We start from the raw sequence: 22,601 nt of genomic DNA on the forward strand, positions 1-22,601 counted from the left end.
TGTGCTATTGCCAAAGCACACCGCCATCCCAGCTTTGGAGAGCTTCCAGAAACCTGGAGCACAGGAATCCCACCCAAATAGCAGACACCCATTTTCCTGTCTCAGCAAAGTCCTGCAGGGTGGCAGGGAATTGATAGCAGCTGCTGGCCTCCGGGCCTGGCATGGATGAAGATGTTTTGTGTTCACCTGTGCCTGAAGATGGCCGTTCCCATTTGCATCTCTAAACACAGCGCTCCTGTTCCCAAGCATCCTGTGGCCTTTCCAAAGGAAGGGCCAGGTTGTTCCAGCTCAGGGCCATGCTGCTGCTGTTCTTGCAGGGGCGTTTTACACCCAAAGCACTGACAAAACCCACTGCTTGGTGCATCCTGCCCAGGCGGTACCTGTTCTCCAGCCACACAGGCAAGCATCTGGGTAGGAACAGCAGGGAGGCCTTGAGCCAGGATGTCTCCTCCATTTACAATAGCTCTGCTAAAGCAGCCTCCCATCAAACAGGAACCTGCTGATCCACTGCGTCCTCCCTCCTTCATCAGAGGGTCTCAAACTCAGCAAGATCACGGGCCCTTTTGTTGCTTGTTCCCGAAAGCCAGGAGGGAGCTGCAGATACACTCTGAGCTCTTAGGAGGAAAAACATTACAGCATCTAAAGGTACTTTAAATGGTTTTGATACAAACTTGCCTGTAATAAGACATCTATTTTGGTTAATCTCTTAGTCGCAAATCTTGAAACTCTTGAACCTGCCTCAGGCTACTGTCAGCAGCACTTCATTTAACACTGCTTATTGGGAATAACTGCTATTTCCCACTGTAACCTCCAAACCTCTTAAAGTCTCTCTTCTTGCTTTGCCCAAATGTACTTGCCTTGAGGATACAGAGGGGTTTTTCTTGCTAAGCGCTGTTAAGATGATTTGAACAAGCTGAATCAGAAGACACCGTTTCCCAGGCAGAGACTCAAAATACCATCCCCACGACATTCAGGGAGTGATTCTGGTTTTGAGCCTTCATTCCAGTTACGAAATAGGGCGGCTGCGCCTGGATCACTCCTCACGACCAAAGGAGTCACAGGGATGGGGATGTGCTCATCCTCCAGCAAAACCACCTGGGGCCACCAACCCCTGCTTGGACCTGAGGAAGAGATCCCCTCCCTGCCTGCAGTGGGGATGCGGAGACCACCACAGCTCCTCTGTGCCCGTGTTCGCAGTTCTCTGCAGAGACTGGTGCAGGGCTCAGCACCACCAGTGCAGCTCCTGTGTTTCAAGCTCAACCACATTTGTAAGAGGATGGGAGCCCTGGGGAGCACTGAGTGTGTGGTGCCCAGACGCTGCTGCAGCCCATCAGCCCTATCCCGCACCCATCCCAGCCTGGCTCTGCTCAGCAGGCTTCATTTTAAACACAACCGTTCGGGTTGCAGGCGGCTGGGCCCCAGACATGCAGAGGAAGGATAAGAGTGAGGAATGTCACAGCTCCAGCCCCAGTAACTGGTGGGAAATGCAGTAACCCTGAAGCAGGGGTGATGACCACCCTGTCCTGCTGATACAGGCAGCAGCATTAACCAACTGCCCATTTTGTTGCCACGCAGCAGCCACACGTGTCCCAGGTAAAAGCAGCAAAAGAGAGGCACAAGATCCCTCCAAGCACATCTTTTAAGTACAATACTTGTAACTATAATAGGGGTTTTCCAGCCCAGCCCTGTGTCAGGGCCAGCCCCTATTCCCACTGTCATACTTGAGAAAGTGCTCCAGCATTAAGGGAGCACATGGGCTTACAGACACGCTTTCCCATCATCTGCACCAGGTTTTACACAGAAATCTTGACGCAAAAATAATAAATAGCAGTATCAAATATACTTTCACATGAAATATACACATCAGTATGAAATATGTACATATAAGCTTTGCTTAAATGAAGGTGTAGCTGTGTAGGCTCTGGGTGCTAAAGGACTATCTGCTATATATACACACCCTGGTTCAGTAGGAATGAAACTCACCACCTAATCCAGTCTCTGCCAAACTATAACCAGCACAGCAAGAATGAGCATTCTGTGGCAATCAGATGCAGGCAGGCACCAGCACTTGCTGCAGCACCCAGAGGTACCTCAGGGCCCAGCCAAGCCGCCCTTCCCAGCAGCGGGAGCACAGAGCATCACAGTGGCCCTGAAAGCGCAGGAACCTCCTCCCCACAGCACAGGCACAGGTTTGGGGCTCTGTCTCTCCAGCAAACCTTGCACAGCCCCACGTGCTTTATGCATCACCCACATCGCTGTGCTGCTGCACGTACTCCCAAGCCGACAGGTATGATCTAGCACACTGGCCTGGCCGACAGAAGCAAACCAACCTGTTCAAATCAGCTTCCTCCTGCAGCACAAAGCACTGACGGTGTGGTGTGCCCTGCTAAACACAGCAAAGATACCAGAGTGAGACAGGGCTGGGCGGCAAGACCAGAGCCTACACACCTAAAGTGGGAAGTGCCCCGGCCAGGGCTGCTGGCACAGCCTCCAGGCTGCCCCTTCCTCCTCCCCACCGGACTGCACAAGCACTGAGGAAGGGGCACTGGAAGCATCTACTCCATCTCTCTTCCCCATAGGGCTGAGAATGGGTTCAGTGCTTCCTTCTGCACTTGCTGATAGAGACAAGCCATTGTAGGCATCCCTGGGGAAGGAGCAGAGGGACACAGCGGGTGCCGGTGCAATAGGGGTGTCTATTTGGGTGCAGAAGGCGCCTCTAAAGTGCCATCCGTGGTCTTACCTTTACTCAGAGATGGGGCCCTCAGAAGCAGCTTTACTGAACATCCATTAATCTCTATAGCGGGACAGACGATCATTAGAGAAGCTCCTTCAACCTCCTTCCAAATGCTTCTCCTCTTCATTCATCACCTTTCTCCTAGATAAGCTCCCTTCCATTCTGGAGAGTTTCAGAAGTCATTTGCAGACATCTCAGCTTGCTCAATAATTCTGTTCCTTATTAAATATTGCTAATGAGAGGGGTTTAGGCTCTCGGCCATGCATTCACTTCCTGTCCTGGTAGAAGTTTTAATCTATCTTCCCTCTTCCTTCTATTCAAGCCTTTAAAAAGAAATTACTGGAATAAAAAGGAAAGCACCAAATAATTGAAAGGAGCAGCTCAAACCAGAAGGGAAGGGAAGGGAAGCTGAAGAAAGTGACAGTGATTGAAAAGTTCAATAAAATCAGAAAAGAAGGGAAAATTCCGATTTTTCATTAAAGGAAAAAATGAAAAAGGCCTTTTTGAGCCAAGTATTTTTAATATGAAAAGTATCAACAGGCTGCAATCGCGAGGCAGGCCCATTGCGCTCTCCCGTGCCGTTTCTCAGCTGTGCAGATCAAGTGGAGCTGCAGGTCTGCCTGGCTAATACGCGCTTTGCAACAACACCCCGTTCAGAATGCCCCGGTGCTCTGCTCTCACCACGCTGAATGCCTGTGGAGCTTGGTGCTAGCACACAGCAGCAGATCCCTTTGGCAAGAGCTGATCAGATCAAGCTGTGACCCCCAAGGGCCATCCCGGAACCATCACCCTGCTCCACCTGCCCTGTTTCAGCAACAGCAGAGGTGCATTTTCTCCTGCCTGGTCATCCCATGCGAAGTCTTTTCACCTGATGCTTTCAAAGCTTAATGGATAAAATGCTGAAACCAATAAACCTGTTTGTGGGGAAAAGTTCTCTGAAGAAAGAAAACCATAAAGGATGGTGGTTTACAGGCAGCTATGAGCAGAAAACAGGAGGTTGGAGTCAAAACGCTCCCGCAGATGAAGCTCGAACAGTCTATTCTCACCAGAATAATGAGCACATACATGATTAATGACAATATTTATCCTCGTAACCCACTGCAGCAGCTTAATATTTAATCCAAAGGCCACGTGAAAGCCCAGCCTCTCCTGGTTCCTCACCTACCTCCTTGTTTCCTTGGAAATCCCTGAACTCTGCAAACTGACCCCAGATTTGGCTCTTTGGGGCCCATCTAAGAACCGCGCTGGCTTTGTGCATAAGGAGCACACCTTTTGATCCCGGACCCGCCGTCACTTGGGACCTACAAGGTTTCTTAGATAATCCCAGCGAGTCAGTGCTTTGTAACTCGTCTCACTTTGATATTCAAGGCAAAGCTGGGCAGCCCACACATGAAAAGGCAGCCTTCCCTTTCTTCCCGGGCTTAATTTCAGCTGCAAATTAAACATATTGAGGCGGATATTTAGGGAGGAATGCCCTGCTCCTCCCGGGAGGGCCGCGGGGTCTCCGCTGTGTAATTTTGCTTTAGGAATATGATGTTAGTCTTGACGTCCCTCTGAGGCTGGTGGCAGAGAAGGGCAGGGAACGGGGATGCTGCTGGCAGTGCTCACCAAGCGCGCCTCTGCTCCCCCACGGTTTAAGCCTTGGGCTAACGCAGGATGAGGTGGTGAGGACGTTCGCAAGGGGACTGAGGCTCTTTCTGCTTCCCTGTCATTGTCATCTGCAAAGCTAGCCCAGGACATGGTTTTTAAAGGGTTACTATTGTTATTTTTAACGACTGGGGTCTGTAAACTTTGCTTTCAGCTCTGATTTACAATAAATACATAAAAAAAGCCAAGAAACCACCTTTAAAAATGGTGCACGGATGAAAATAGCTGCTAAACCCTGAGTCTTGATGAGTCTTTGTGACAAGAAGCTCACACACAGTCATCCATCTCCCTGGATCCCAGCCCCTCCATCCCACACTCTCACTGTGGGTAGTCCCCAGCACTAAAGAAAGTACAAAAAAGAAGTGTTTTGGTTCATGTCATTTAGAGAGAAGCATCAGAGGGGAGGATAAGGGACAAAAGGTATCAACCTTCCTATGGCCTGACTCCTGAAGCCGGGTCTTGTTGCTCTCACTCAGAGCTATGGTGGATCAGTGATCCCTGCTGCCTGCTCTGACACTGTGAACCCCCCCCAAAAGGATGTTGCACTGTCGCACAGCCCAGCTGAGCCCCGAGGGGTACAGAGGGCAAAGCTACAAACTCAGCAATCGCTTTTCTTATGGTTTCTAGCTAAATATTTCCTTCTTTCCACCTTTGAGATAAAGGATGACTTAATGCTAGCCTTCTTTGGCCAGTACCACTCACCTCAACCCCCATCGCATTACACACACACCCCTACAACAAATTTTGGTGCTGGGAACCCCACTAAGAGGCTCTGGTTTGGCTCATTGGTTCATTAGTGCAGGGCTGGTTGCAACGACCCAGGTGTTGTGTTGTGCTGCTCTTCGTAAGGGCTTGGTCAGGATGCCCAAGCCCACCACCATCAGCCCCTGGGCAGGGCTGTGTGTGTGATGCATCCTGGCAGGATTAATCCCAGGTATGGGAATAGCTCAGAGGAGGAAAACTTACCAAAGAGATGGTTTCAGCAGTAAGAAGAAGAGGGACTTTGAGACATTACTGCGTGCTATGAGGTATGTCTTTAAGCCTCAGTAAACTTTCGGAGTCCCCAGGAAGCTGGTAACGTGCCTTTGAAGGAAGAATGAGTTATGAAATTGCAGTTTTTAGCTTAGCTGGGTAATGCTAATGAGAAAATATCGTGGGCTGCGGGTGGAAGTCTCCTGAATCCCATAAGTTAGGAATAAATTATTCTTTTTTCCTTAAATGAAGCAAAGCAGTGCAATACTGCTCCTAAAGCAGCTGCTGCTGAGAATCACTCACTCATTTGTGCAGGACCAGACCCAGCTCAAATAAATACAAACTACAGCAAAGTTACAAACTTCAGCTTGCTGAGGGCATGGAAGAAACTTTTCTGGGGTGGTTTTGAGAAGGAGCAGCCAGGCTGGGGCCAGCACCCCTGTGATGAGCGTGAGGGTTAGGGTTAGGGTTAGGGTTAGGCATGAGGAGGTGGCACAGGGGTGGAGGTGGCACAGGGGTGGAGGTGGAGGGGACAAGTCCTCCTTTCCACTGCAGCCATAGAGAAGATGATCAAATAAAAACCCCAGGCTTTCAACTGCAGTGCAGCAGCTTCACAGTAATTAAAGCTTGAGATCAGCAGCTCTGCCTATGCCCCAGCCTGGCTTGCACATCAAAAGGAGACATCTCCCATGAGGACAGGTCCCACACTGCCCGGTTCAGGGCTTGATGCGCACTGTGGGCTGTTTGTAAGAGTGAGGATCCAGAGCAGTCTCACCAGCAGCTCATCAGGAGCAGGTGATGACACATCCCCCCGGGGTACCCCGTGCTCACAGTCACTTGGAGCTGCCCTGTTCTTTGGGGACCCAAAGGGACCCTCTCTGGAGCAGAAGCATCTCTTAGGGACACAGCAAGCTCCCAGCTCCAAGGTAGCACACAGCCACAGCCAGCACCCGGCCTCCTACCCAGAGAGGATTTATTTCTCCCTGAACAGGTCTCCAATGATGTTATTAATCAGTGAGATGGACAAGTACAACAGAGTTTATTGTGTGCTACGGACGAGTGATGAGTCTGAGCGCCGATGCCTGGGATAGCAATCAGAAGAGGGCGAGTGAAAGGAATAGGAGGGTAGAGCAGCATTGTGGGTAAATAGATGCGCTTCTGGTGGTGATTACCCTCCAAGTAATTAGTTTTTAAATCAGGCAGACATTTCAGGAACCACTCACTATGAGCTGCTTTAATTATTTATACTCCCTTTTATTCTTATTATTTATAGTCATCCTCTTTGCATGGCGATGCTCACTGCGTTGGGCTGCTCAGGTGGGACTGGGAACCACCTCCAGCCCACCCTGGCCAAGCAGCCATGTCCCCCAGTGCTGCCAGGTACCCCAAGGGCCTGGCTGTGCTGGAGGTCCTCGTCTCCCTCCCACAGCCCAGCGAAGAGGAGCCAGTGCTCTCACTGCGGAAAGCCCTGCTCTGCTCGGTAATTAAACTCTCACTCATCTTCATTTCCCTCATTTGTTAAAGTGAGGCCACTCAATAAGCCATTAGTGCAAGGCCCTTTCTGTCAGCTACAGCATCGTTAGGCAAATTTCCCTTCCAGACAGCTCGGGAGGGTGCTGGCAGGGGGAGCAGCCCAAGCTTGCCTCCTGCTCTGCCAAACCCTTCGCATCTGCCCCACTCCAGGGTCACTCCTGCCCCACAGCTGAGGCTCTGGGGAAGGGGAGCATGATTTGCAATGGCAAAGTATTCCTGCAGCTGGGCTTTTCCCATAGCACCAAACCCCTGCTCCATCAGAGCACCTGGTGTTGCTGCTCCCCCTTCCCCAACCCCACCTCTTCAGGGCTTTGTAGCATCTGGAAGCCATTCCCTGCACCATTCCCTGGCATGGATCTCTGATGCTCCAAGCTCCTCCTTGGGGTTGAACAAAAGCTGCTCTTATTGCTGAGCTTGGGAATTCTGCCTTCCCCTTGCTCCAGCCATTTCTCAGGCTGTCACCAGGCCCGGAACATGCTCTGCCCCATCTCCCTCCATAGACACAGCCAAATGCCAGAACTGAGGGAAGCAGCAAAAATCCCAGCCACCAGTGCAAGAAAATCACCATCTGAAAAGCTGCTGCAGATTGCCCAAAGGCAAACCCCACGGTCCCTGTTTGTAACTACTACAGGTTGATTCCCTCTCCCCCAAGAGCTTTTGCTCTGCGTCTTGCTCCAGTTACAATAGGATAGCACACACCAAAACAAGGGTATTGCTAGGGATGGGCTTAGCACTGGGGCAAAGGGGGGCCTGTCAGCAAACCTTACTGCACACCTCACTGGATGCCACACAAGATGAGCTGATTCAATGCTCTGAAACCCAGGTGCCAGCAGAAAAGCAGAAGAAAAATGTACATCAAGCCTGCCCTGCGCTCTAGACGCCCATAGGAGCCCAGCTCAGGCTGACTTGTGTCCTGCTGGGTTTGTTTTCACACAGTTCCAGAACCACAGATTCCCAGAGGGAAAGGATCATCCGCTCCAACCCCTTGCTCAAGCACAGGGTCACCTAGAGCTGGTTGTCCAGCTGGCTTGAGTTCTACTGGCTTGACTGGGGGATACAACAGACGTGTAAGATACAGGTTAAACACCAGACTGAACCGGGTCTTGTCTGTGACACCAGGGAGAAAGGTGGTTTTAGGAAGACAAGTCCTCAAAGTGAAGCCAGCTCCCAAGGGCATCCGAAGGCCAACCCTGCAGTCATGAAAGGTGTTGAAGACCATTTCCCTGCGAAGCCAAAGCCACATTGGTGTGAAAGGCAAAGTGCTGCTCCCCCAAACCAGGTGCAGCCCACTTCTGAATGAAAATACCAGCAACTGCAGTCCAACAGCTTCACCGTGAGAGCAAAGGGAGGGCACCTCGAGCCTCCTGCCTCCCTTGGGATGTGCAAGGACACCGAGGCCATGCTGGTCCCAGGCGCCCAGCTCCAGCACTCTGCAGAGTACCTGAGGCAGGTATCGGAGGTAGGATGGGTCAAGGAGAAATAAACCCTCACCCCAAGGAAGGCAGAGCACAGCAGCTCTGGAGCCGGACTCTGCCATCACCCCCAGCCCCAGGCTGTCCGCACAGCAGTGACCACACCGCGGTTGGGAACAGACATTTCCAAACAGACCTCCTCCTATTTGCATTCAAAACATTTATTTTGGGAAATACATATTAAACACTATTATTTATACAAAAATGGACTAAATTTGTCATAATGCTTATAACCCCCCGAAGGCCATTTTAATAGATCTGGATGAAGGAGGTTTTATTGTATTATTTTCATTTTCTTTCTTGACTTCCCCCCCAAAATACTCGGGTTACAAAGGAGAAAGCAGCGTCTTTGCTTGGCCCAGGCTGAGGCATCAACTAGAGGGAAAACCGAAGTTGAAGATGACATCTGCAGAAGTGCCTCACACGAGAGATTTCTCCCCTTTTCTTAACACTTGAAATAGAGTTTTTCTTCAGTTAATACCCTTTTTGGTTCCTTTTTTGCTAAAACATAGCAAGTCAGCAAGTGGAGTTGTTCTTCCCCAATGGCTCTGTTTCGCTGTTGCGGGGCGAACATGAATTAAGAGGGAGTAGATTCTCCTTGCGATGCACCCCTGCTTTGGCTGCTGGGAGGGAACATGCATGGGGAGCCCCTGCAAACCCTCCACTGAGCAACATCATCCGGGCATCCCCACCAAGATGAGAGCAACCTCCTCCCTCCTTCTGGTCACCTGAAGGTGGATCTGACCCCCATGGAGACTATCGGGTGGGTTCCACAGCACCTTCCAGTGCTAGAGGATGGGACAGCTGCCAATTTAGTATTTGCCCCCCCAAAAGAGTGATTTGCAGGAAGTTTTATCCCTTAGAGGAAATACAGAGACTGGTGGAGCAGAGAACAGAAAGGGTGAGCCGGGGTGGAGACACCTGTGCCATGGTGTTATTTAACCAACCACCCTGCAGGGTCTTATTTACTGCAGACTCATTGAAAGAGGTGGTGTGGGGGGGGCAGAGGAGGGACCATGGGGTGCAGCACCCACAAACACTGCCCCAGCCCACCCCACCGCTGCAGGTCTCGGACTGCACATGCACCATCCCCTTACACAAGGGCTAGCAGAAGAGAGGAGCGTGCGACACGTACACACATCACACAGGGGATCCCCGCTAACAAGAACTGAATTAAAACATACCCAATACTCTGACATAGGGAAAAACCCCAAGAATCACAAGGGTCAGACAGGACAACCCTGCACCTCCCACCGCCGCTCTGCAGAGACCTTCCACTCTCAGCCCCCTTTGGACAAACATACTGTGAGCCTGCGGACGGAAAACCCACCCAACCGAATGACAAATAAATACACAAGTGTTGCCAGGACATCAGCCACATCCGTGGGCCAAGGGAGAGGGAAGAGGAGTCTCTGCTGAGTGCCGCAGGCCTTCTGCAGGCTGCAAGGACAGACAAGTCAAGCCCTCCCTCCCCTCTCCCCCCCATTGCAAGGTAACAGTCTGAAAAGGCACTTCTCCCAAAGCAGGTCGCTCTGCGGGGCCGGGGGTCGGTGACAGGCGAGGTGACACCTAAGCACTCCCAGTTTATTGCATATAGGCAGGGTAGAGGGGTTGGGTTGGGCGCTGGCGGGTCCCAGAGGGCTGCAGAGGGCTTGAAGGAGGCAACAGCAGACGAGGATGGCACCGTCTTGCTCTCTTCATACCACCGTACCTTGCTTCCAAAGGCGACATTCACCTGGAGAAGCCCTTGCCTTCAATGGACGGAGAAGAGCCTCTGCATGGAGGGGCAGGCAGGGCTTCGGGGCACCCCAATCCCATAGATCTGCTCCCCCAAGCTCAGCTGTTGGGCCAGCACTGGGGACCAGCAAGAGCCCGACCTCTGCGGGGACACGGTCCCCAGCCCAGGGATGCTGGACCAGGGCCTGAGAAGAAAACTCATGCCACAAAGCGGGGGGGATGAGCCCCGCACGACAGAGACAGCGTCTAGTTATTTGGTCAGTTAACATTGGCAGGGGCTGGGGAGAGGGGGAGAGGGACAGTGGCAGGGGTTTATATAAAAATAAAGGGGGAAGAGGGGAGAAAGAGCGAGCGTGAGTGAGCAAGGTCCTGGCTACGGAGCGAGAGGTTACATTTCGTTAGCCACCAGCTCTTTGTCGGTCACGCCGTTGGAGAGGGAGCTCTGGCCCTCGTTCAGCCTCTTGACCCTGTAGGCTTCGAAGTGGATGTTGCTGGTAATATCCTTGATGTTCTGCATGTGTGTCCTGTGGGAAAGGGAGATGGGAGCAATCACATTGCACTGGGTGCAGGTTCGGCCAGCCCAGCCTCTGCCACCTCAACCCTCACACCCCCGGACCTCTGCTTTCAAACACCCCATCCAGCTCAAATCTTCCCTCCTGCTTTACTGGTTAACACTATCTTTAGGGCACAAGACGGAAACAAAGGCAGTTATAGGCAGTCAAGACCAGAAGCCTTCACTGCTACCAACAGCCTGTGCTTGGGTAAGCAGGCACCCTGGCTGCATAACACCCATCCGGGAAGATCCCAGTCCTACAAGTCCCTGGGATCAGGTTTTGTAGCCCCACACCAACCACTATCTGCCAGCAACAGGTTGTGTGTGGAGGCTTGATCTTGCAGCCAGACCTGGGAGAAGCCCAATGTCCCCTTCAGCAAGGCAAGGGGGCTCAGCCTCCCATTCCCTGGCAGCAGGGATGGTTCTGTCAAGAGGGACCAGCAGTTGCCCAGACTCCACAATGGCATGATCATGGGATGCAGAAGGGATGCAGTCTTTGGACTGGAGGTAGGACGTGGGGCTGGTGAGTATTCATGAAGGCCAAAAGGCTTTCCAGCTGCTTGCAGGTGATTTGGAGCCACACTGCCAGCAGTGGAGTCTGTCCTGACCCAGCTCTCAATCCTGCTCCGCACCATAGCCAAGAAAAGTCCCTGAAACCACATCCCATTGAGTGGGGCCACCCCTCCCAGAGGGGCTGCAGCAGGCTGGGAGGGGGTGGAAGGATGGAGGGATAATGGAGGAGCAGAGAAGCAGCCGCTGCTTCAAGCTGGGCTGGGCTGTCCCCTTTCACTGGATGCCACCTGGTGACCAAAGGCTACAGGGACAGGGACAGTGCTACCAACCTGATAAGGAGGTCCCGCAGATAGGCGAACTCACAGTGTGTCGTGTTCTCCACTGGTAGAGAAAGAGAAACCCATCAACGTGCACCCATGGCATGAGGGTGGCAACCACATGGGGTAAGGAGGACTTCATAGAATCATAGAATCCCAGTCTCGTTTGTGTTGGAAGGGACCTTAAAGCTCCTCCAGCTCCAGCCCCTGCCACGGGCAGGGACCCCTCCCACTGGAGCAGCTTGCTCCAAGCCCCTGTGTCCAACCTGGCCTTGAGCACTGCCAGGGATGGGGCAGCCACAGCTTCTCTGGGCACCCTGTGCCAGCGCCTCAGCACCCTCACAGGGAAGAGCTTCTTCCTTGTACCTAACCTAAATCTCTCCTCTTACCTCAGGGGCTACAGGGTGCAGGACTCAAGAGTCCCCTGTGCTGCTGTCTGGTTGGTGCCCAGGTACCTGCCCCAGCTCAGCATGACCAAGTGGCTGGTGAGGTCTGACTGAGCATTCACAGTCCCTTGCAATCTTACAACCTTGTTCCACCAAACAAGGGAGCCCCCAGCAGCATCCCCCAGCACAAACCCCTCTTTGGGCCAACACAAGCTTAAGTGGGCCCCAAACAAGGCAGGGAAAGGGACAGCGGAAACTTCACAGGCATAAAACATGGGAGTGTTGCATCTGTAGCTTTGTCATGAGCATCCTGCTGCATCCCAGGCATTCTGGGGACCCCAGACTGGGGTGCTGTGGAAGGACACAGCCTCTTGCTGACAAAGCTACCTCTGTCTGAACAGGGCTTGGAGCAAGGAAGAGCGTTTGCAAGAAGGAAAAATCAAGGGGTGCTGCTCCATCACAGTTTGTCTGACAAATTGCAGTTTAAATCCAGAGGATAAATTCCCTTTTCTCAGTTCCTTTTTTTACCCAAAGAGGTTTGTACATCATGCAGGAATGGCAAAGCAACAAATAAGACTGTTCTGCAAAGGCTGCCCGTGGCCAAGGCTATGTCCTGGGGTCTCCCTGTGCTGAAGGCAGATGCCACACATGGAAGGTGAGTGGTTAAATGAATCCCCTTAAACTCAGAGTTTCCGGGGACCGAGCACAAGAGGGCAGCAGAGCTTTAAAAGACACTGATTTTCTTGGCATCTTTGTTAAGCCATTCCTCAACACAGGATTCCTATTAAAAAGACTCATAAATGAGAATCCTATGAAATGAAAGGGCAGAAGGTAAGAAGGGTGGCACTGGAGATGTGCCAGTTTGCTGCCTGAAAACAGGATAGGGAAACATGTACGGAGCCAGGAGCTTCCATCTGTAGCCTTTAAACCACAATTTAAAACGGGGGAGAAACCAGGAAGATGCCAATGGGATGAAAATGGAAGAGGGAAGAGATCCCACAAAAGGCATCAACCAATGCATGGTGGAGGGTAGAGATGCCAGCGGAAGGCTCTAATCTGGGCTTGAGACAGAGAGATGTCATTTGTGCCCTCAAATCCAGCCATCAGGCATTTAACTGTGTGACAAGCAGAAGCCAGGCCACAAGACACCCCAAAGTGTCCCCTCTGGTACTCAGCAGCTCCTGAGATGCACAAAGGCACAAGAACTCAGCACAGGAGCACCTGCCAAGGTATTTCCAGCCCTCAAACACCAGAGAAGTAATTTTCTTTGGAGGGGCAGGGAAGCACTATATGCACCTCAATTTCTATGCTGATTTTGGACCTTATCACCTTCTGTCAGGGCAGGGAGATGGGCTCAGAAGGTAGGGAAACAAGGACAAGATACCTTCAATGGTGCCCCACTTGGTCTTCCTTCCGAGGATTCTTCTTCCATTAACCTGGTATTCCTGGTCACTGCCCACCACTGCAAACGGGATCATTTCCTGAGGGAAGAGAAATACAAGGTTACAATTTCCTCCTGAAAAGTGGCAGGAGACCAAGCTGGTGAGCAAAGTCTTACATCGAGCTGCTTCAGGAGAGTGTCATGGGATGAGCTGGTCTGTCTCTGATGCTCCTGAGCAGTGCTGCCTGCCAGGGACTGCAGGCAGCCCAGGACCTGGGCAACAGCATCTCTCCCACACACCCAGTCTATAACTAGTCTAAACCCAGCCCCAAAACAGTGTAGCCCAGCACCTTTGCTGCAGGCACCAGCATGCAGCCAGGGCAAAGGTATGATGCTTCCCTCATCACTTGCTGATCCAAGGTGGTGACTGTACCTCAGAGCCCCCAGAGGACTTTTTTTTTCTTCTTTGAATTTGCCCAATCTACTTTTTTGAGCCAAAAAGTTGTTACTTCCTGTAGCAAGGACATGACAGCCACGGCAGCAGAGCAGCCCTCATGGCAGACACCAGCACTGCCCATGCCTGGGGCAGGCAAGGGACCCTAAGACCCCTCTGCTCTCTGGCTGCTGAGGGCACCTTTGAGGAGTGGAGCTGGGGAAGGAGCAGCGACATGGATGGGAGAGGACACCTTCCCCTGTCCCTGCTCTGAGCTCTGGCAGGATCCTTGGTCCCAGACAGACCCTGTGGACAGGGGCTTTGGAAAGAAAACAGAAGCCCCTTGCAAGAGACCCCCCCAAGTACATCCGCAGCCCCCAGAGCTGCAGGCCCCATCCAAACACATCCAAGCCACAACCGCAGGCACTGACCCTGAATTTCTCATTCACTAGTCGATCTTCAGAGTCCTCATCAAACTCCTTCTGAGGATACACATCGATCCCATTGGCAAGAAGATCAGCCATTATCTACGGGGGAAGAGCAGAGGAACATGAGAAGGAGACACAGGCGGAGGAGCTGCAGTCCCACCACAGTAGCTGCTCCCAGTTGACCCAAAAGGCTGCTGTGAGCAATGCCCACAGCAATGCCCAGCACCAGCATCTTCCTTCTCCATCCTAAACACTGCCCACCTTGGGGACAGACCTGTGTTTGATTGCTGCACACCTACCAAACCCTTGCCCTGGAATCTCTGCAAGAACACGGTGCCAAGACATGGCTCAGGCTGAGAGTGAGATGAAGTTACATGAGCTGGGTGTTGCTTTGGGACTGAATAAGACAATGCAAGCTGCACCAAACAATGGGGAACATCGCTGCCAGGCATGTAACCCAACACTAAAAAGTTGCCTTCTGGGGTTTGCTTACACTCCTTGGAAAAGGAGTCACAGAAGGGTTTGATCCAAAAGGACAGGGACACAGACAGCTTGGGAGAGTGGCCTCTAAAGATATTGCTTCTGTGCAAGGCACAGAGATGCTGCAATGGGGTTCCTGAAATGGGTGCAGGCTCAGCTCACGGGTTGCTCAGAGGATTGCCTTCTACAAAGCTGCAAACCCCAACCCAGGCTGTGTGCTTCCTATGGCAATAAACTCCACGTCAGCCCCAGGCTGCAGGCTTGGAAAGGAGCAGATCCAGTACAGAGAAACCCCTCAGCAGCCTCCCACCCCCCAGCCAAAACCCATACACTATTTTTAGGGGAACAACCCAACAAAGCAACTCCAAAGGGTATCAGAGCCCATTCCACTAACTCAGTGCAATGCTGGCATCAACCTAGGTACCCTGCAGCCAGGTTGGGGCTTCACCATCACCTGCCCACCTTGATCCAAACCCAAACCCCCATTCTTCTCCAAACCAGCTACACCCCCACATGCACACAGGGCTCTGCTTTTGAAGCACACACCCAGGAGTGCTGAAGCAAAGGGAAAAGGTCCCAGCCTGTGACCCGGGCTCATTACCTGCCCTCTTGTTGGCACTACCAGATCTGGAGCCATAAGCGTATGGAGGGTGAGCCCCTCGCAGAAGGGGTACTGGAAACACTCCCCATGGCTACGCATTCTCCCTCCTTCTGGGAGGATTTTAGGGGTCTGGTTACAATCAGGAGGTGAGATAGGGCGAGCTCATCCTGAGCAGAGCCAGTGCAGAGCGTGAGAGCCAGGAGCTGTCCCCATGGTCTGTCACTACCCAAGGATGGTATCGGGAGCTGAGCTTGCCCAGGTGACATTTGAGGTTCCAGACTGACTTTGCAGTCCCAGACCCAGCCACCCACCCACAGATGCATGGATACCTGCACATGGAGCCAGGAGTCTGCAAAAGCCACTGCAGAGAACAGATGTGGCACCACGGACACCCCATCCTCCTGCACCAGCTCCTGGAAGATCTCCGTGCAGACAAACCCAGCCTGGATTACTTCTCGGCTCCATTGCCAGGCATCCTCTAGCTCATGGCTAAAAGAACTGCCTGCAGAGTTTGGATTCAGCCCCCAAAACCAGACTGGATATTTCAGTGCCTGATCCTGTTTGTTAAGAACTGGGAGCACAGGTTTGGGAAGCGGTGGCTCACCCTCTTCTGTGCAAAGATATTGAACCACTCGTGGCTAATGTGCCATCTTTTCCACAGCCAATGGAGGTGGCCCCTAAAATGCCCTTTTTGGCAACACTTCCTTTCTCTTTGTTTCACCCCCCTGTAATTCAGACTCACAGACCAATGAACTTGGTGGCTTGCTGATGTCTGCAGGGATGCTGAGACCATTGTGCCTGCAGCCACATCCATCAGCTACACAAAGGGATTTATAGCCCTTCTGAGCCCCAAAATGGGGCATCTCCACCTCTCAGCATCCCATTCCTTGCTATGGATTCAGACAGCTGTTCCTCAGCTCCCCACCACCAGCTCCTGACCAGGGCAATCAAGGGAATTTCATTCCTTGCTTTCTCCTTAAATCTTGCCCAGCTGAGCTCCGCAAACTCACACATCTTTTCTGCCTGGTTCCTGTATCAGTGCGTGATGCTGTACAGGGAGGGTTTTCCAGCTTCTACGTGCAGCACCATCTACCTCCCAATGCAACAGAAACCAGCCTGAAAACAACACCAATAACAAAGGAGGCAGGAGAAACAGGCCCGGAGACTTAGAGCTCGAAACTTATCCTGCACTGACAAAGATCCAAGAGAAACACAAGGAACTGCTTGGACTGCAGGCCTTTTCTTCGGCCACGTGGGATCGCTCAGAGCTGCAGCCGGAGGAATGTGCTGGGCTCCAGGCCAGGCACTCGCCTTCCCAGCCCTGACGGGGGAGGACGAGGGATCTGGGAGGGGTAAAGGTGCAGGAGGGGATGGGGAGCAAGAGATGGGAGCCCAGAGAAGAGCCGCCAGCTCCTTACCCTTTGTTTGAAGTAGTCCCTCTCCTCCAGCGTTAACGTGTCGGCTTTGGCGATCACGGGGACAATGTTGACCACTTTGCTCAGGCGCTTCATGAACTCGATGTCGAGCGGTCGGAGCCTGAAAAACACAGCAGCAAAAAGGGGATTTGTGCACTGCTAGTGAGATGGGGGCTGCTGCAATCCCCTGCAGAGGGGAGGCATTCAAAGGCTAGGCACAGAGGAGGGATCGCTTCCTTTAGGATAGGACAAATAAAGACATTTTCTTAAAAGTGGGTCTGGTTTGCAGACAAACACTTGAAACGCTTCCCTTTCAAAGCACCCTGCTATCGCCTGCAAACCCTCACAAAGCCCCATGAAGTGGGAGAGGGCTTTGATCTCTGCACGGATGCTCAGCCACTGAGGACTGCAGGAACTTGCCCGAAGCTACGCGTGTCCTTGGCGAAGCCGGGCTGAGAACATGGGTGATGCTGTGCCTGCGATGTACGAATCAAGCTGGGGAGAAACCACAGTGTGAAACCTCCTCCAGCCCTAGCCAAGCTGTCAACCATCATCCAGGGGCTATTCCTGCTCACACTCCCTCCTGCGCTGAGCACCAGCCTGCTGTTGTGCATGAGCCAGGACTGCATCTCACATGGGATTAGAAAAGGCTCTGCTAATTCTCCAGGGCTCACAGAGCACTGAAGAAACGCTGCTTGTTCCAGGGGGCAAAAACGTCACAAAATCTCTACAACAAAAGTCTCGGTGGAGGAAAGCTGCAGATTTGCAAAACCCCAAAGAGCAAGCAGCCTTTTCGGAAATCTCTCCCTGCTAAATGCTCCTGCTGTCAGCACGGACACAGCCTCTGGTGCCGCACTGCTCGTGTCCAAGGGCCGCAGACAGCGATGGGGGCCTGGCCATGACCCTCCCTCACTCCTCAGTCCTCCCTGAAGGTGTTTTTACTGCTGAGGGGTCCCAAACCAGCTTCAGAAAAGCCCTCCTGGGGACACTTCCGCTTGCTGCAGGTCCCCTCGGTGCCTCTGGAAGTGATGGGTGACAGCTGAGCAGATGTTGCCTTGAAAAAAGGAAACCTGGAGGTTCCAGAGGAGGCCAGGGCACAGGAACACCTCCAGAGTGCTCATGCATTAAGTAAGGAGCCTGTTTGGAATAAAACCTCAGTGAAAGCACAGGAAGGTCAACACCAAAGCCCTGGAAACAAAGGGAAACCTCTGCCACTCGTGCATCCCCATGACCTCCAGTGATGACGTGTGCCAGCAGGACACAACCCAACTCATCTTTGGTGGGACTGGGGCAGAGAGGTGAAGTCACCTTTCGGAGGAGCTGTAGGATTCAGACCAACCCTGTGCCACAAGCCAAAGGTCCATGGCAGCAAGGAAGAAACCAAAACAAATGGGATGGTGACTTAAAATGCCCTGGCACAAGCAGGGATCCAACAGGAGCCCTGTAGGGGGGAACATGGAGCGGAGCAGAGCATAGCCAAGAGAGCACTTACTGCTGACATGCTCAAGCCAAACCACGCTGTGGTCTTCTCAGGCCTCATGAAGGGCTCAGAGACCCCCAAAACCCATCACAGCTCCTGCAAACCCAGCAATATTCACACAAGAGCAAAGGGGAAGGAGTTGGTCCTGCTCTTCTGCAGCCACAAGGCAGTGCTCCCATTCCAGAGGCCACCCCTGCCTAGTTCCATGCCTAGGGAGGGGTGTCCAGCCCCAGAGAGACCCACTCAGCTCTGGCTGATCCCAAAGGAGCAGCTCAAGGCAGAGCCAGCACTTGTGACCCAGCTGAACTTGGTCAAACCCCAGGGACTGGGCTGGACCTGCCAGATAGACCTTCCCTCCGCATGCCAACAGCAAACATAGCCCAGAGCACATCATTAGCCCAGCTCACGCTGCTAGCATGTGGATAAACGAGTTCCTAACACACACATACTCAGGAGCCACAGATCACCCTGGGCCCCAGGAAAGAAAGAGTTTGGCTATTTAAATAAAAAAGAATAGAAAATAACACAGGGAAACCCCCACGGACACATCTAAGCAGACTTGCTGCTGGCAAACATTGTTTGGAGCTCTGCATAATGTATTTCCCAGACCTCCAAGGAAGTAATGCAGTTATGCTCCTTGCCCAGCAGACTTCTTTCCCCTCCTCTCTTTGCTATTTTTCAAACAGTTTTTCCCCTCTAAAAGCCTCTTCCCTACTGAGACTGTGTTCTTGCTTCTTTCATCAGCTTTTCTTTTAGAGTGAAGACCAGGATACACATGTAGCCGATGCAGATGAATTAGCAGTCACTCAGACATTTGAGTTTCAGCTCAAGTGACCCATACCTGGAGGATGCCAGCAGTGAGCTTGAGAGCAGGAAGCAGAGCCAGAGCCAGCCCACACCTTGCCCATGTCCAGCAGCATCCACTCAGGCACAGTGACCATGTCCCACACCGGTCTGCAGCCAAAGGCAGAAGAGCCCAAGGCACTTCAGACTTGCTGCTCCAAAGGCCAAGTGCCTTGCCCATGGAGGTCACCTCCCATGGGCACCTCACTGCGTCAGCCTGGAGAACTGGAAGGGAGCCAAGGGGCTCCCCAGAAGAGCAAACTTTATGTTTAAAGGGAATTTTGCAAGTTTCTACACACTCCATCAATTCCTGCTGGGAAACCCCAAAAGACCCTAAGTATTTAAAAGAAAGTGATTCTTTTCACTAAGAACAAGACCTGTCACTAGACATCACGTTCATGTGAAGACACCAAAGGAGAATAAATGGCTTAAGGTGATCACGAGTGCAGCTTGATTTGCACTAACCAGGCAGTCACGGTCAAGGTCACAATGGGGCAGCTTGGGATCTGCAGGGACCAGTTCTGGTCTTTAACAACCATCACCACCCTGTGAGACAAGCCCCACATGCCAGCAGCTGGTGAGGATTAGCGGTGAAACCCTCACATATAGAGGCATGCAAGACAGGAAGAGAAAGCCAGTTATTTCCTTTCAGGTGCACACAGTCTGCTTCAAGCAGACCACGAAGGAGAATGTACAGCTCAAGGAGGAAAAGCATCTGTTTTCTTTCCCCTTCTGCAGATGGTTCCTGATATTAAACTGCAACTAGACACAAACATGCTTTTGGCTTTGGTGGAAGCAAGTAGGAGCTCTAAGGGCAGTGGATGGGCTGGAGAACGAGCTGCAGGACAGGCTCCACACCATCCTAGTCAGTCTTGGTTGCTCCCCCATTCCCTCTTGCTACAGGGCTTGGAAAAGCAGTGCAGTCGGGTACACCTTATGGCTCGGCATGTTATTTCTGCATTGCCAGCACCCACCACACATGGACAGGGTCTAATCAGAGGCTCATTGCTGCTGGTTCCCTTGAAATGCTGTCACAGGCATCAAAATTCACAGTGAGCTGCAGAGTTATTTCCTTCTGGTTGTGCCCCAGCTCAAACAAGCAGCAAGAATGTGAGCCGTGCATTAAGCAAACACCAGGGAGCACCCAGCAGCCATCCAGCACCATCACCAGGACCTGTCAGCCTGCTCAAGGGACCTGGTGGGCACCAAGAGTGGCAGCGAGCAGGGGTGTGTGGCTGTCCCACAGCCAACAGCTCTGGTACAGGCAGATAAGGGGCTGTAGGAACCAGGACAGCGTTTGAGTCCTGTTTCAGAGCTGAGCTTCACAGGGGTCAGAGCTGAGCTATTTATTGGGTGGCACAGAGCCAGGCTTGCAGGGCTGCAGCCAGAAGCAGCTGCCAGCACCTTACTCAGCCTTCTCAAACATGGTTTTAGGGGAGTGTTACAAGAAGGAGAGGGTGTGTGCAAACTAGATGGGTTGCAAAGCCTGTCCTGAACTCCCTGCAAAGGGAGACGGCAGCAGAAGCTTCTCCGCTGATTAACCCTTGAGCTGCGCAGATGGGAGGGCCAGACTGCACCAGAGCCGAGCACCCCTCTGCTCCGTCCTCTGACTCCGTGCACTTGGGTAACTTTGATTTCTTTTTATCCTATCTCTTTTTCATTTGAGAAGCAGGTGACCAGCAGGCTGGGATGCTGCAGCAGCTGGGGCTATGTGCAAGGGAAGGGATGCTGAGTCCTGTGCCGAGCCCATCCATGTGAGCACAGAGGGACAGATGGACACGAGTCACCACTGCTTCACCTGCATGACAGGGTGAAGGCAGCAGCTCCCCAAAGGCAATGCAAACAAGCCCTGTGGCTTGTCCTATCCCAGGATGGATGACACCAAGCACCGTGGGATGGCAAGCAGCATGGGGCACACACAGATGGTGCCATGTGGACATGGTGGGTGAGGATGTCTCTAGTGCAGGTCCTTGAAGCACTACAGGTCACTGCCCTTGCCAGCACTGCTCCCTGTTGCCTCCTGGAGAAGCCAGAGGCACCGCATCAAGGACCTCAATGCCCTTCCCATACCCATCTGCAAGGGACCATGGATCACCTGCCCCATCAGGGGCTCAAACTCACACTCAACCTCATGCTGCAATCCTGAAACATGGGTCCCCAAATCCTTGTCCTCCAAAATGAGCATGATCCTCTGCTACCAGCACTGCCACAGCAGCTCCCCCCAGCAGGAGAAGTGGCTAGACCACCCATTCATGTCCATGGACCACAGGCAGCACTGAGAGGATGAGAAACATAACCTGGGCTTCACAAAAGAGCAGAAAGGAAACCCAGTGCCAGCTCAAGCTCACAAAGAAGCAAAATTTCACACTGACTTCTCTGTCCCGGTGGGGTTTTGTCCCCTTTCACTCATTCCTCAGCTTATCTCCATCACAAGGGCACACATGAGCCAGAGGCCAGCTCTGACACCAGGACAGGAAACCTCAGCCCCTGAGCCACGGCTGGGGAGTGTGTGCCGGCCCCAGCCAGGCTATCAGGCTACAGGGGGGGAGGATCAGCACAGGGCTCAGCAACAGCAGCCTCCAACCGCCGGGCTTGCTCGGATATTGGAAACACATGTTCCTGGGAGAGAAAGAAACAAAGCAGCTGAATATCCCCACAACTGCTGTTAGCCGGCGGGTGAGAGAAACCAGAGCGCGCGGCTGGAGAGGCTCCAGCAGGGGACATGGGGATGGGGCTCCACACTGCTGCAAATCTGCAGGGCCTAAGCATCAGATGCGCTTGGAAAAGTTAAACACCCAAAGCAATGAGAAAAACCTAATGCTGCAACACTCCGACCTGCAGGGTCTGCAGATCAGGGCTGAGATAAGTGGGACCAACATGTCAGACTGGCTTAAAAATGTCATCTCCCTTTGAAACGCTTTCCGCTTTCTTGTATTAAACCATAAAGGTTTCGTCAGCCCCTTTTGCTCCCAATCGACAGCCAGTTACACAAGAAGAGCGTAACTGGCCCGTGCAGTCATTTTATCCCAGCGAAGAATGCATTTTTGGTCTACCCACCGACAGAAGCAAAACAAAGTCTTTTCTATTGGAATAAATCTCAACATGGGGAAGAGGAAATGGCTGACATTAATACAGTGCTGGCGGCTTAAGTTTAGTTTTGAAAACAGACCCAAAAATCTCCCCGTGCAGACAGAGCCAGAAGTGGAAGGAACTGACACAGATCAAAAAGAAACTTGGGTCTCGTTTTATGTTGTGACACTTTGAGAGCCCCAGATTTTCACTGCGGGCTATATGAAGGAGGAAAAAAATAGAGCAAGATCTGGGCCTTTGATGCTGTCACTTGAGAAGTGCCAGAGCCAGGAGAGCTCTGCACTGAATAAACTCCATCCCACTTGCAGACTAGTCAAACAACCTACAAAATACCTTTAAAGGGTGAGGGTGTTCGCTCCCTTGGTAGTGGGAGGAAAAGCAGCTTCTCCCCTTACAAAGGCAGGGGCACAGCAAACATAATTAATGCTCTGTTTAAAAGGCAGCCTTTCTGTCCAGTTTGAAAGCTTGGTGACCGATGTCCATCCTCTGTCGAGCAAACAAGGTGACCAAAGCAAAGCAAGCAGCTAACTCAGGGAGGCTTCAATAGCCCCTTGGAAGAGGAAACACCATGTTCCTCTGGGTACAG

At 52.4% G+C, this 22,601-nt stretch overlaps 1 protein-coding gene and 1 long non-coding RNA gene across 6 annotated transcripts in view; one reads left to right on the plus strand and one right to left on the minus strand.

Annotated features, from left to right (window-relative positions):
• The first annotated feature begins 5,274 nt into the window (after nucleotides 1-5,274).
• LOC136021686 (uncharacterized) lies at nucleotides 5,275-8,600 on the plus strand. The gene is made up of 3 exons (XR_010615866.1): nucleotides 5,275-5,409; nucleotides 6,627-6,833; nucleotides 7,710-8,600. It is a non-coding gene; the product is annotated as an uncharacterized LOC136021686 (long non-coding RNA).
• SEPTIN9 (septin 9) overlaps nucleotides 8,499-22,601 on the minus strand; it is a 134,559-nt gene continuing 120,456 nt past the window's right edge. For all 5 annotated transcript variants that reach the window (XM_065694186.1, XM_065694189.1, XM_065694185.1 and 2 more), the window contains 5 exons: nucleotides 16,606-16,723; nucleotides 14,110-14,205; nucleotides 13,249-13,345; nucleotides 11,491-11,542; nucleotides 8,499-10,619 (listed from right to left, as the gene is read on the minus strand). In XM_065694186.1, the coding sequence (XP_065550258.1) occupies nucleotides 10,484-10,619; nucleotides 11,491-11,542; nucleotides 13,249-13,345; nucleotides 14,110-14,205; nucleotides 16,606-16,723 (499 nt within the window). In that variant the 3' untranslated portion in view covers nucleotides 8,499-10,483. The remainder of the gene's footprint in view (nucleotides 10,620-11,490; nucleotides 11,543-13,248; nucleotides 13,346-14,109; nucleotides 14,206-16,605; nucleotides 16,724-22,601) is intronic.

This window comes from Lathamus discolor, chromosome 13 (assembly GCF_037157495.1).
Source record: "Lathamus discolor isolate bLatDis1 chromosome 13, bLatDis1.hap1, whole genome shotgun sequence".
Lineage (NCBI taxonomy): Eukaryota > Metazoa > Chordata > Aves > Psittaciformes > Psittacidae > Lathamus > Lathamus discolor.